General features: G+C 44.7%; 1 protein-coding gene across 1 annotated transcript; it reads right to left on the bottom strand.

The window, feature by feature from the left end:
• Window positions 1-2501: 2501 nt before the first annotated feature.
• Window positions 2502-6121, bottom strand: LOC109769392 (uncharacterized). The gene is made up of 2 exons (XM_020328143.4): window positions 4769-6121; window positions 2502-2907 (listed from the first exon to the last, which is right to left on the bottom strand). Exons 1-2 carry the CDS (start codon window positions 6069-6071, stop codon window positions 2648-2650), a joined length of 1563 nt encoding a protein of 520 aa, XP_020183732.2. The 5' UTR covers window positions 6072-6121; the 3' UTR covers window positions 2502-2647.
• Between the last annotated feature and the right edge of the window lie 9079 nt (window positions 6122-15200).

Raw genomic sequence — 15200 nt, 5'->3', positions numbered from 1 at the left:
TAGGTAGCATTGATTGTATGCATTGGAATTGGAAAAATTGTCCCAAGGCTTGGCAAGGAATGTATTGTGGCAAGTCTCGTGATGCAACAATTGTGCTAGAGGCCGTAGCATCCGAGGATTTATGGATTTGGTATTGCTTTTTGGTATGCCGGGCACTCTCAATGATATCAATGTGTTGCAACGGTCTCATTTATTTGCTAGGCTTGCTAGTGGTGATGCTCCTGCTTGCATCTACACTATCAATGGGCATGAGTACACAAAGGGGTACTATCTTGCAGATGGTATATACCTTCCTTAGTGCACATTTGTCAAGAGCATCAAAGAACCTAAAACAAAAAAACAATGTGAATTTGCAAGGGTGCAAGAGGCAGCCCGAAAAGACATTGAAAGAGCATTCGGTGTTTTGCAATCTAGGTTTGCCATTGTCCGTGGTCCTGCTTGTTTTTGGGATAAGAAAACCTTAAAGAACATCATGACATGCGTATTATCTTGCACAATATGATTCTTGAAGATGAGAGAGGAATGAACTTAGAATTCTTTTACGACAATGTGGGTAGCCGTGTCAAACCAGCTAGAGACCCAAACATTAGAGCTTTTCTTCAGACATACAAGAAGATTGAAAATGCAGACACACACTTTCAACTTCAGGAAGATCTCATTGAGCATCATTGGTAAAGGGCTGGACAGTGACTAATTTTTGTATTCATTTGTATTTGTAGTCATGACAAGTTTTGTATTGCATTATTTAAGTTTGCTACGGTGATTTGAATAATTATTTATAATGCGGATGATTATTGTATTATGTTTGATTTGAATAATTCAGTTTGTTTTCGATTGTTGAATTATGTTGGATTTGATATTTGTGGGCTGATAATATGCGGGATGCAGCGGCGCAAAGAGCAGACCCCGCAAAGCCGACCCGTAAAAAGGTATATTCCGCGAATATACTTTTTTACGGATCTGTTTGGGGGGTCTGCATCTGTGCCAGCCCGAGCGAGCCTGCAAAAGCGGTTTTGCGCGAACTGCAAACGCATTTTGCGGGTCGGCGGGATGCAGGGTCTGCTAGAGTTGCTCTAATAGATGCTCCAGATGTTAGGATTGCTATATCTAAGAATATGTTTCCCCTAAGTCGCCAGCACAGTACTCACAAAATTAGTAAACTTGGGCATATACAATTTTCGTTTTAAGATACTAAGAAATATGCCCGTGCGTTGCAACGGGAGAAACAAAATCCTTGCACGCTCCTAGCAACCAATCTAATTTTGTTGCCATTTCTTCTTTTCATCGCCATCGCTAATGGGGCTCATATTGTCCATCTACTCATGACGAACGTGATCAATCCCAGGACGATGTACTTTTCATCATACTTTGGCACAACGGGGTGCGTAACTACAGAGTAAACGGTGAAGAATGAGTCCGCTTCCTCATGTATTGGTGATCGGTGCCAGCGGGTTTAGCGCGGCGGGCTGGCGTAAGGCGGTATGTGGCGGGAATCGTGAGGTCCTCCTTGTTGATCTGGAGTATATAGCAAAAAGGCGGCCATATTGAGCTCGCCACAATCATGCTGTAGCGTTAGTAAATCCACCGCCATTTAAGTCATTTAGATCTCCTTGTTGACACATCATGGATGCCATTGGGGCACTATCAAACTTTAGTCACATATACATTGTAAATATGGATGACTGGGTGCAAAAGTAACAAAAAATGCACCGATCAAAATTGTTACGTTTTTACGTTAATGAGATACAGAAGATGCACCCCGGCCGGATCAGATCAGGATGTGCGATAGGCAACTACGACCACTTCCTCTTTCTTTCCTTTCTCATTCATTCATTATTTCAGAAGCGACTCCTTTTATATGCAATTAACATATATTTCAATTTTTTTTCTTTCCTTCCTCATTCGTTCTTAATTATCATGCAATTATAGTCTTTTCTTTCTCTCTCTTTCCTTTGTCATTCATTCTTTATTTCTCATGCAATTAGCAGCAGGCACTCTCCTTCCTTCTTTTTTTTTCTCATGCCCCTCTATTTTCGTGTACCATGCAGCCACAACGCCGACCTACATCTCATCTTTCCTTAGTTAATCCTCGAGGCTCCTTGTTGATTATCATACAACTCATAGGCCCATATAAATCAGTGGATTTAAATTGAGGCGAGGTGGGACTAATTAGCCGGCAACAAATAAATCTGTTTGGTTGGCTGCGTCCTTGGAGTGGCCCAGCTCGTCCCATGTGTTGGAGAGAATAAAGTTTGAGTCTGGGGTTATGCGTTCTTTTGCAATTTTTTTTCTTTAGGCGTTCCAAGGATGGCAAAGCAAACGAACGACGTACAAAAAATCAAAAATATAATATGGTAAGGTGGACGGACGAAAAACGGACAAAATTACGGTGGTAAAAAGCAATAGCCCCTTTATTAGTAGGTATAGGTATAAGTATAGGTATATATAGGTACCTATATATATATATATATATATATATATAGATATAGAATATATATAGATTAGTTATACCAACATTCATAACAACATGGCAAATGCCAACAAGAGATATCTTCCGAAACAACACTAAAACAACATTCTTCAGAAAGACACCACATGCCAAATGCTCTATGTAAGCATAACAATAAATTACTACTGTCAACTGCTATCACATTTCAGTGATCCATAAATTCTCGGCGCTTTCATCCCCGTCGGGCCTAGGAGGAAAGCGCTTCTCTATATGACGTACAGTTGCACAGTCCTTCTCAGCATCAAACATGATGAAGTCTACAAGCTGAGGAAATTTATAATCCCAGTGATCATCTCCATTCCCAATCTCTTCGTCATAGTCATCCAATCCCCCATGGTGTTCTTTGTCAATAGGGTGGTTGAGCTTTTTATATTGGGCAGTACAAGCTCCACACCCACCTGCATGTGCAGAAAGAAGAATTAGCATAAGAGCTTTTCACAACAGAAAAGAAACAAATTATCGATTGTTTCACTTAGAAAATAAAATTATAAGACTATGCAACTGGTTCATTAAAGTTCAGCTAGCCAATATAAGAGCATGGCAGAATAAACTAGACGACACAATTTTATTTTATTTGCCAAAACGGCTGCATAGGGAGTTACAACACAAATAGAAGTCTGAACCTCCGATGCATACTGAAGACCGGTGAAAGAGGAATTTAGTTCAGGACACCATTGGACAAATGAATTTTCAGCAAAAAATAGCTTATAAATACTGGGGGTGACTCAGCCGAATCTATTTAGATGCGGAAATGGCTGAACTGCAGAGCAAAGAATGAAAGCTGGCAAAACAATGTGTATTCTGTTCAAAAAGTGGCATTTGGAGCAGCGAAGCAGCGGAGCACCTTAATCTGAAGGTTTCCTTTTAATTGTCTATCAGGATTGTACTCCCTCGTAGAAATGGATACAAATGGATGTATGTAGAACTAAAATACATCTAGATACATCAATTGCCCGGACAAGTATTTTTGGACAGAGGAAGTATATATTATGAGCCAACATTGCAAAGCAAGGGAACTGACACCGGTTTTTTGTGTAGGTCCCCAGAAATTGCAGTGACCTGGGCCGTGCTCTGGGCATAATAACTTTTTAATACTAGTATCATTCGTGACCTGTCAAAGGTGAAAGGTCTCAAGTAGTATGACTTGTTCTCGATACATCTAAATGGACTTTATAGGTTTCAATAAAACAGAAACATGAAGCATCCACCTGTTTCAGTAAATAAGAACAAGAGGATACCATGATTTTGTTTCCCCATGCAATAGCCAAAACTTGCATAATATTTAAATTCCTATTTCTATCTGTGAACTGGCAGTATACATTACCAAAATCCAGCACGTGCAAGTTATGATAGGATTAAATCATTGCTGCAATGAGCAATTAATCCCCATATTTGATTCTTATGGAGCTAAGAGCTTATAGCAGATTGCATAGTATGTAGGGCAAGAAGGATCAGGAATATTTCTGTAATGTAAACTATGCTATCTAAAACTGCAGCACAGAATATTTAAGTACTACCTCCTTTCAGTTTATAAGAATCACCAAGTTTATCTTAAGTCAAACCCATTTATGTTTGACCAGGTTTACAGAAAAAAATGTCAATATCTACAATACAAAATAAATGAAAACAAATTTCACGACGGATCTACTGATACTGATTTCATATTGTAGATGCCAATGTTTTTATAACAAACTTGCTTACTCCCTCGATCCTGGTTAAAAGTCTCTCACACATTTCAATGAAAAGATTGACATTAGTTTGATCAACAAAATATTAGTTATATGTCACAAAAAAATATTGTTAGATTCACCTTCAAAAGAAGTTTCCAATGGTATGTCTGTGAGACTTATAAACCATGATATAGGTATAAATCATGATAGAGGTAGTAACTTAAGTTGGTTTGACTTATGACAAACATGAGACTTATAAACTGAAAAGGAGGGGGTAATTTTTTTTAAAGTACACACATAGTTTATTTAAACTGTAAATGAGACCATAATTAAGATTATTTTCAAAACCAACAACATACAACCGTATACATATATATTGATACATATATTATTTAGGGAACTGATATTAGCTGTTCATGCCACTAAGAAACGCTTAGAGCTTGGTAATTTAGGCTCTTAGGCTTTTTTTATTGGTTGATTTTAGCTTTGTTGCTAGGTCTAGGTGTTATGCTTTTGTCTTCTTGACACCTTCTTTCTAACGGAATACGAAATGTTATAGGACAATGGTGGTGGGAGAGAGCATGTATACCAATTCCAGCCGTTTTGATTGGGCAGCACAAGACGATATCCTCCTCTTGGAATTCGTCGTCCTCGCCCATTGCAACCGTTGCTTCGGCGAAGAAGTAAATGGGCAGTTCACCAGCAGCGTCCTTTGGCCGTGCCAAGAAGTTGATGTGCCAAAAGGCTTCTGATTGGATGAACAAATTTATGCCACAGACTAAATGGAGCTCGTAATGTTGGCCTGTTTGCTGAGCATATTTGGACAATGCAGCCTCAACCAGCTGGCGTGAGGTTTCCTGGGAATATTTGCAGCCTTCGATGCGCGACTTGATTACGGCGGCCACCCAGGACGTCACCAGTGGGGGAGGAGGATAGAGGTCCTCCGGAAGCGGGGAGGGCACCAGCATGTCAGAGAGGCGGTCGAGCTCAGGGGCGGTGAGCGCCCGGTTGACGCAGAGAAGCATTCTCGCATCACGCTCAACCTTGGGAAGTACCGAGGAGACGAAGAGCGCCAAAGCGTGTGGCATGGGGTGGTGCGCCGCCTCGGCGGCCTTGAGAAAGGCGGCTTGGGTGGGCGCCGAGACGGAATCGGAGGCAGAGGCGATGGCTCGGGAGAGGTCGGCCTTGGAGAGGTGGAGGTGCAAGAGCGCGTCGTCGCGCGAGAGGGAGGGGCAGAGGTGAAGGAGGCAGGCGATGAGGCCCTCCAGGGAGCGGTGAGCGATGCGGGCGATGCATTCGGGACTGATCTCGAGCACATCGCCGAAGTGAAAGTCGCCGGTGGGGCGGCGGGGAAAGGCTGTGTCGTACCAGATGGCGTTGACGAGGATGCTGTCGACGGGCGAGAGGGGCCCGTAGCAGTGGCCGGCGACGAGGACGCCGCGGGCGTGCGTGCTCCAGAGTCGGGCGGCGGGCAGGCGGGAGAGCGCCTCCAGGTAGAAGGTACGGATGAGGTTCAGCAGCCTGAGCCTCAGAGAGCGCGGATCTTCGCAGCGCTTCCGCGGCGGGGCGGGGATCACCTCCTCCTCCTCCTCCTCGTGGCGCCTGGGAGAAGAGGAAGGGGCGGCACGGTCCTCTGGTACATTACCAGATGGGCCGGCTGAGGAGGTCTTGTCAGGCGAATCGGCGGAGGGCTGCTCGATCTTGGTGTGGCGGCGGCTCATAGTGGCGGTCATCTGTGGTGGCCGGCGGCGCTGGCGGTTTCGTCCCACTATTGTTTTTCTTATACATAAGCTTCGATCCAATGTATTGGGTTTTTTTAGTAATAAATATACTCCTCGGTTCCAAAATAGATGATCCAACTTTATACTAAAGTTAGTATAAAGTTGAGTCATCTATTTTGGAACGGAGGGAGTACAAGCCAATTTGATATTGATTAAAGTCCGCACTAGATGGGATACAGGACAATGGGGCTGAGCTAGCCATACATGACCCTCATCAAGAGTACGAGAGAACTTGGCTAAGCTACGAGTTTCTACATTAGCTGCATGCCTTTCAGAAGTAAAATTACAATTAAAAATAATAGCCCTCATTTTGATCTCAGTTGATGATTGTACCATATCTTCTTAGACTGTTTGAGTTTATTTCGTTGACGACCTGCTTTGAATCTGATGCGGTAATGAAATCATTAAGTAAATCTTCCACCAACGACAATGCTTCATGACATGCAATGGCCTCCAGAGTTGGCACATCAACAACGTCATGTAGAACCAGCGAAGAACTCTCCAAACAGTTTCTGTTTTCGTTGCGATACACTGCCACCACATAGCCACCCCTTCCTGATCGTGCGACAGCCGCATCAGCATGTGTCTTTGCAAACATCAATGGGAGGCACAGGCTGGAACTTCCCTTCTCGGGCCGGTGCTCACACGCGCCAATTGTTTTGTGTCTACTTCGTCAAGCTCTGAAATGAAACGATTGATAAACATACGTGTGGTCAGTGGGCTATGAGAAATACCCTCGTGTATTGCTTTACTTCTCACCGACCATGTAGCCCAAACTGTCACAGCCAACCTGACAAATGCCACAATGACATGAGATAAGGGGTCAATCATCGTCAACAGTCATTGCTTCGCACTTGGCTCGCTAATTGCGATAAGATGTTCAGCTAGCTCTCCATCGACAAGCACCCATATGCACCTCGACACTGAACATTCCAACAAAGAATGCCGCCATGAGTCATCTGCCCCACACAAGCCACATGCGGTAGTGGTAGATATGTTCATGTTCATCCTCACGTCCTCGGTGGGCAGGGAGTATTTTGCAAGTCTCCAGAGGAACATGCGGATCTTTGCCAGTACCTAGGTCTTCTACAACAACTTCCAAGATCCGGTGTCACGGTCCATGCTAGATGACCCTACAGTGTTGTCTAGCCATGCTTCTCGTCGCTATCTCATGGCCAACATTTTATATGTTGACCATACTGTAAAAACTCCCTTCTTCAAAATTCCAAGCCCAAAAGTCAGGCATGTTTCCGGTGCTTAAAGGAATCCCAAGAATGGCTAAAACACCAATGGATAAAAATGTGTTCTCCATTAGTTCCTATTCCATGTCGTCGAAGTTGCATCAATAAGATCAGAAACTAACTGAGGGGGGTTGTCAGAGAGACATCCGTATGGGTGTATCATCTCGTCCCAAGGGATCCAATAGTCGTTCCAAATGTTGGTTGAAGTGCCATTACCTAAGCGTCTGATCAATCCCTATTTTAGGACGTCCCTCCCTTCTATGACTGCTCTCCAAATTTGACTTGGGTGAGAGCCAAAGTTCGCATGTAATATGGATGAATCTAGAAAGTAAACACCCTTCAAAATTCTAGAAGTCGAGGATTCAGGATTTTGCAGGATGGGCCATGCCTGCCTAGCCAGCAGAGTCGAGTTAAACAACTCAAAAAATGAATCCTAGTCCACCCATGCCTTTCGGTTGCGTCATCACTTTCCACGAAACCCAATTTGGCTGCGGTGGCCTTCTTTGCTGCCCCATCAGAATTTTCATATCAACATGTTCATGTGCTCACATAAACCTCTTGGTAATTTGAAGCAGAACCTAGAATAAACAGGCATGGCTTGAGCCGCTGCCTTTACCAATACTTCCTTCCTTGTCGTGGACATTGTCATCTCAATCCAACCTTGGACCTTGCCCCATAACCAATCTTTGAGGTATTTGAAAGCCCCATTCTTTGAAGTTCTCATGTCGGATGGCATTCCCAATATTTCTCATTCAGTGGTTCATTAGGAACGTTGAGCAAACCTTTTATTTCCTATTAATACTATCAAAGCAACCTTTACCAAAGTAAATGGAAGGCTTGTCATAGTTGATGTGCTGACCTAAAGCTTGAAAATAAGTATTCATCACTTGGTTCACCTCTATTGCCCCACCACCATTTGCCTTGAAAAATAGCAGACTATCATCTAAAAATAATAAATGATTCATAGGTGGCGCCAAAGGGGTCACTTGTGTACCGCACATATTAGATGACTCTTCTCTTGATTTTAGGAGGCACGAAATGCCTTAGCTGCTAGCAATAAAAGGTATGGAGAAGTCAGGTCCCCCCATCGAATTCCTCATGATGGTTTAAACTTCTAGAGTTTCTTACCATTAAACAAAACTGCAAATGTTACCGTGTTGACCAAACCCATGACAATTCCAACCCACCTTTCAGTAAATCCCAGTTCAACATAATAGCTTGGAGATAGGCCCATTCCATACGATCATATGCCTTCATCATATCAAGCTTTAACACACAGTGCTGGTTTTTCTTTGCCTTATTCCTCTTCATAAAGTGAAGACATTCATATGCCTTCATAAAGTGGTAAGCCTGCTTGGAACGAAAGCTGATTGTTCCTCTGAAATGATATCTGGGAGTACTAGCTTTAAACAACTGGAAATAAATTTGGATGCAATATATTATACGGTACATTGCATAAGCTAATTGGACACAATTGTGTGAGAAGTGTGGAATTTTTTACATTTGGATAAGAACCAGGATAGTCTCAATAATACACTCTGCCGACTCCATCCTATCAACAATACGAAGCACTGCTTTGTCACTTCCTCACCACATAATTCCTCTGACGCTAGAAAAGGTGAGTTAGGAATTCGACCGGGTCCGACGCCTTTGTCGGGAACATTTGAAATAAAGCTTGTTTTACCTACTCCTGTGTGTATGGGGCATTCAGGGTCTCAGTTGCTGTCGGAGTAACATGACATGGGATAGTCTCTCTCCATGCTGTTTACCCCTTAGGATGTATATACATCACAATAGAACTTGGTGGTAATTGCCTCCATCTCATCCTTATCCTCTGTTAAGCTACCGTCGAGTAGCTATATTGATCTGGTTTCTCCTTCTGCGTTGATACGTCTTCAACGTATCTATAATTTTTTATTGTTCTTAGTATCAATCTTGGATGTTTTATATGCAATTATATATCATTTTTGGGACTAACCTATTAACCTAGTGCCCAGTGCCAGTTGCTTTTTTTGCTTGTTTTTGGCTTTTCAGGAAATCAATATCAAACAGAGTCCAAACGGAGAAAAAAATTGGATTAATTTTTTTTCTGGACCAGAAGAGACCCTAGAATGTTCGGGAGAAGACCTGACGAGCCACGTGGGAGTGACAAGCTCGGGAGGCGCGCCCTAGGGGGGGGGCACCCCCAGGCTTGTGGGCCCCTCGTGGCACATCTTGACCTAATTCTGACTCTATAAATTCTCAAATATTCCCCTGACATCGAAGAGCCATCCGAAATACTTTTTCCGCCGTCGCGAGTTTCTGTTCCCACGAGATCCCATCTAGAGGCATTCTCCGGTACTCTGCCGGAGGGGGAATCGATCATGGAGGGGCTCTACATCAACCTTGTTGCCCTTTCGATGATGTGTGAGTAGTTCACCATAGACCTACGGGTCCATAGGTAGTAGCTAGATGGCTTCTCCTCTCTCTTTGATCTTTAATACAATGTTCTCCTCGATAATGTTCTTGGAAATCTATTCGATGTAATGACTTTTTTTGGTGTGTTTGTTGGGATCCGATGAATTGTGAGTTTATGATCAGATTATCCATGCATATTATTTGAGTTTTCTTTGAACTCTTTTATGCATGGTTGTTATAGCTTTGTATTTCTCTCTGATCCATTGATTTGGTTTGCCCAACTAGATTGATTTTTCTTGCAATGGGAGATGTGCTTTGTGATGGGTTCGATCTTGCGGTGGTCAATCCCAGTGACAGAAAGGGACATGACATGTATTTGTATCGTTGCCATTAAGGATAAAAAGATAGGGTTCATTCACGCGTGAGTTTACTTTGTCTACATCATGTCATCTTGCTTAAGGCGTTACTCAATTCTTTATGAACTTAACACTCTAGATGCTTGCTGGATAGCGGTCTATGTGTGGAGTAATAATAGTAGATGCAGGCAAGAGTCGATCTACTTGTCTCGGACGTGATGCCTCTATACATGATCATTGCCTTTGATATCGTCATGATTATTTGCTTTTCTATCAATTGCCCAACAGTAATTTGTTTGCCCACTGTATGATATTTTCAAGAGAGAAGCCTCTAGTGAAAATTGTGGCCACCGGGTCTACTTTTTATCATATATTAAAACAAAAAATACTTTGCTGCAATTTTTCTTTCTTTATTTTATTTTCTGTTTTAATTATTCATCTATCACTACGAGATTTGATCCTTGCAATTAACCGTCGAGGTATTAACAACCCCTTGATCGCGTTGGGTGCAAATATTTGTTATTTTGTGTGTAGGTACTGCTAACGAGGTGTTGCGTGGTTCTCCTACTGGATTGATAACCTTGGTTCTTAACTGAATGAAATATTTATCTCTACTGTACTGCATCATCCTCTCCTCTTCGAGGAAATCCCAACGCAGCTCACAAGTTGCATGCACGTTGATACGTCTCCAACGTATTGTTGGGGAACATAGTAATTTCAAAAAAATTCCTACGCACACGCAAGATCATGGTGATGCATAGCAACGAGAGGGGAGAGTGTCGTCCACGTACCCTCGTAGACCGTTAAGCGGAAGCGTTATGACAACGCGGTTGATGTAGTCTTATGTCTTCACGATCGACCGATCCTCAGTACCGAACGTACGGCACCTCCGCGTTCAGCACACGTTCAGCTCGGTGACGTCCCGTGAACTCATGATCCAGTAGAGCTCGAGGGAGAGTTTCGTCAGCACGATGGCATGGTGACGATGTTGATGAAGCTACCGTCGCAGGGCTTCGCCTAAGCACCGCTACGATATGACCGAGGTGGATTATGGTGGAGGGGGCACCGCACATGGTTGGGGGAGATCAATGATCAACTTGTTGTGTTCTAGGGTGCCCCCTGCCCCCGTATATAAAGGAGCTAGGGGGGAGGCGGCCGGCCAAGGAGGAGGGCGTGCCAAGGGGGGAGTCCTACTCCCACCGGGAGTAGGACTCCTCCTTTCCTAGTAGGAGTAGGAGAAGGGGGAAGGAGGAGAGAGAGGGGAAGGAAAGGGGGGCATCGCCCCCCTCCTTGTCCAATTCGGACTAGAGGGGGAGGGGGCGCGCGGCCTGCCCTGGCCGCCCCTCCTCTTCTCCACTAAGGCCCATTAGGCCCAATATACTCCCCGGGGGGTTCTGGTGACCCCCCGGTACTCCGGTATATGCCCGAAACCTCCCGAAACACTTTCGATGTCCGAACATAGTCATCCAATATATCGATCTTTACATCTCGACCATTTCGAGACTCCTCGTCATGTCCCCGATCTCATCCAGGACTCCGAACTACCTTTGGTACATCAAAACACATAAACTCATAATATCGATCGTCACCGAACGTTAAGCGTGCGGACCCTACGGGTTTGAGAACTATGTAGACATGACCGAGACACGTTTCCGGTCAATAACCAATAGCAGAACCTGGATGCTCATATTGGCTCCTACATATTCTACAAAGATCTTTATCGGTCAAACCGCATAACAACATACGTTGTTCCCTTTGTCATCGGTATGTTACTTGCCCGAGATTCGATCGTCGGTATCTCAATACCTAGTTCAATCTTGTTACCAGCAAGTCTCTTTACTCGTTCCTGTTGGGGAACGTAGTAGAAATTCAAAATTTTCTACGCATCACCAAGATCAATCTATGGAGTTTACTAGCAACGAGAGGGAAGGAGTGCATCTACATACCCTTGTAGATCGCGAGCGGAAGCGTTCAAGAGAACGGGGTTGATGGAGTCGTACTCGTCGTGATCCAAATCACCGATGATCCTAGCGCCGAACGGACGGCACCTCCGCGTTCAACACACGTACGGAGCAGCGACGTCTCCTCCTTCTTGATCCCGCAAGGGGGGGAGGAGAGGTTGATGGAGATCCAGCAGCACGACGGCGTGGTGGTGGAAGTAGCGAGATCCCGGCAGGGCTTCGCCAAGCGCAAGCGGGGAGGAAGAGGTGTCACGGGAGGGAGAGGGAGGCGCCAGGGCTTGGATTGCTGCTGCCCTCCCTCCCCCCCACTATATATAGGGCCAAGGGAGAGGGGAGGGCGCAGCCTTGGCCCTTCCTCCAAGGAAGGGTGCGGCCAGGGAGGAATCCTTCCCCCCCAAGGCACCTCGGAGGTGCCTTCCCCTTTTAGGACTCTTCCTTTTTTTCTTATCTCTTGGCGCATGGGCCTCTTGGGGCTGGTGCCCTTGGCCCATATAGGCCAAGGCGCACCCCCTAAAGCCCATGTGGCCCCCCGGGGCTGGTGGACCCCCTTGGTGGACCCCCGGACCCCTTTCGGCACTCCCGGTACAATACCGATAAAGTGCGAAACTTTTCCGGCGACCAAAATAAGACTTCCCATATATAAATCTTTACCTCCGGACCATTCCGGAACTCCTCGTGACGTCCGGGATCTCATCCGGGACTCTGAACAACTTTCGGGTTACCGCATACTAATATCTCTACAACCCTAGCGTCACCGAACCTTAAGTGTGTAGACCCTACGGGTTCGGGAACCATGTAGACATGACCGTGACGTTCTCCGGCCAATAACCAACAGCGGGATCTGGATACCCATGTTGGCTCCCACATGTTCCTCGATGATCTCATCGGATGAACCACGATGTCGAGGATTCAATCAATCCCGTATACAATTCCCTTTGTCTACCGGTATGGTACTTGCCCGAGATTCGATCGTCGGTATCCCGATACCTTGTTCAATCTCGTTACCGGCAAGTCTCTTTACTCGTTCCGTAACTCACATCATCCCGTGATCAACTCCTTGGTCACATTGTGCACATTATGATGATGTCCTACCGAGTGGGCCCAGAGATACCTCTCCGTTTACACGGAGTGACAAATCCCAGTCTCGATTCGTGCCAACCCAACAGACACTTTCGGAGATACCTGTAGTGCACCTTTATAGCCACCCAGTTACGTTGTGACGTTTGGTACACCCAAAGCATTCCTATGGTATCCGGGAGTTGCACAATCTCATGGTCTAAGGAACTGATACTTGACATTAGAAAAGCTCTAGCAAAACGAACTACACGATCTTGTGCTAGGCTTAGGATTGGGTCTTGTCCATCACATCATTCTCCTAATGATGTGATCCCGTTATCAACGACATCCAATGTCCATGGTCAGGAAACCGTAACCATCTATTGATCAACGAGCTAGTCAACTAGAGGCTTACTAGGGACATGGTGTTGTCTATGTATCCACACATGTATCTGAGTTTCCTATCAATACAGTTCTAGCATGGATAATAGACGATTATCACGAACAAGGAAATATAATAATAACCTATTTATTATTGCCTCTAGGGCATATTTCCAACAGTTCCGTAATACATCATCCCGCAACTAACTCATTAGTTGCATTGGTTGCAAGGTTTATAGTGATGTGCATTACCGGGAGGGCCCAGAGATACCTCTCCGACAATCGGAGTCACAAATCCTAATCTCGATCTATGCCAACTCAACAAGTACCATTGGAGACACCTGTAGAGCACCTTTATAATCACCCAGTTACGTTGTGACGTTTGGTAGCACACAAAGTGTTCCTCCGGTAATCGGGAGTTGCATAATCTCATAGTCATAGGAACATGTATAAGTCATGAAGAAAGCAATAGCAACATACTGAACGATCAAGTGCTAAGCTAACGGAATGGGTCAAGTAAATCACATCATTCTCTAATGATGTGATCCCGTTAATCAAATGACAACTCATGTCTATGGCTAGGAAACTTAACCATCTTTGATTCAACGAGCTAGTCAAGTAGAGGCATACTAGTGACACTCTGTTTGTCTATGTATTCACACATGTATCAAGTTTCCGGTTAATACAATTCTAGCATGAATAATAAACATTTATCATGAAATAAAGAAATAAATAATAACTTTATTATTGCCTCTAGGGCATATTTCCTTCACGTATCTACTTTTCCTAACGCTTCTCCTCTTGTTTTGGACTCTAATTTGCATGATTTGAATGAAACTAACCTGGATTGACGTTGTTTTCAGCAGAACTACCATGGTGTTGTTTTTGTGCAGAAATAAGAGTTCTCGGATTGGAACGAAACTTTGCGCCGATTTTTTATACAATAAAAGAGAATTTCTGGAGCCAAGAACCATCGGAGAAGGGCACCTGGGTGGGCACAACCCACCAGGGCGCACCCCCCCTCCAGGCGCGCCCAGGTGGGTTGTCCCTGTTGGGAAACGTCGCATGGAGAACATTTTTTTATGCACACGCAAGTTCTATCCATGGAGATTCATAGCTGCGAGAGAGGGAGAGCATCTTCATACCCTTAAAGATTGCTAAACGGAAGCGTTTATCAACGCAGTTGATGTAGTCGTATGCCTTCACGATTCGTCCCGATCAAGTATCGAACGTACGGCACCTCCGTGTTCAGCACACGTTCAGCTCGGTGACGTCCTCGCCTTCTTGATCCAGCAAGACGGGCGAAGTAGTACATGAGTTCCGGCAGAACGACGGCGTGGTGACGATGTTGGTGAAGAACAATCTCCGCAGGGCTTCGCCAAGCACAATGGAAACTATGACGGAGGATAAACTAGAGGGGACAGGTGAAAGAATCGATATAGTTGACTAGAGGGGGGGGGGTGAATAGGCAACTAACAATTTTTAGCTTTTCTTTACCAATTTAAACTTTGCATCAAAGTAGGTTGTCTAGATATGCAACTAGGTGTGCAACCTATATGATGCAGCAACAACAAGCACACTAGCAAGCAAGGGATATAACACAAATAAGCTTGCACAAGTAAAGGCACGAGATAACCAAGAGTGGAGCCGGTGAAGACGAGGATGTGTTACCGAAGTTCCTTCCTTTTGAGGGGAAGTACGTCTCCGTTGGAGCGGTGTGGAGGCACAATGCTCCCCAAGAAGCCACTAGGGCCATCGTATTCTCCTCACGCCCTCACATAATGCGAGATGCCGTGATTCCACTATTGGTGCCCTTGGAGGCGGCGACCGGACCTTTACAAACAAGGT

Source organism: Aegilops tauschii, chromosome 4 (genome assembly GCF_002575655.3).
Source record: "Aegilops tauschii subsp. strangulata cultivar AL8/78 chromosome 4, Aet v6.0, whole genome shotgun sequence".
Classification (NCBI taxonomy): Eukaryota; Viridiplantae; Streptophyta; class Magnoliopsida; order Poales; family Poaceae; genus Aegilops; species Aegilops tauschii.
The sequence above is the reverse complement of the archived record's forward strand: the minus strand, read 5'-3'. Positions and strand labels throughout refer to the sequence as shown.

Excerpts from the sequence above, each read along its gene's own strand:
- LOC109769392 (XM_020328143.4), bottom strand. The coding sequence starts at position 6,071 with ATGACTCAACTTTATACTAACTTTAGTATAAAGTTGGATCATCTATTT. Across the intron at positions 2,908-4,768 it reads AATCAAAACGGCTGGAATTG|GTGGGTGTGGAGCTTGTACT; the intron begins GTATACATGCTC and ends CTGCACATGCAG.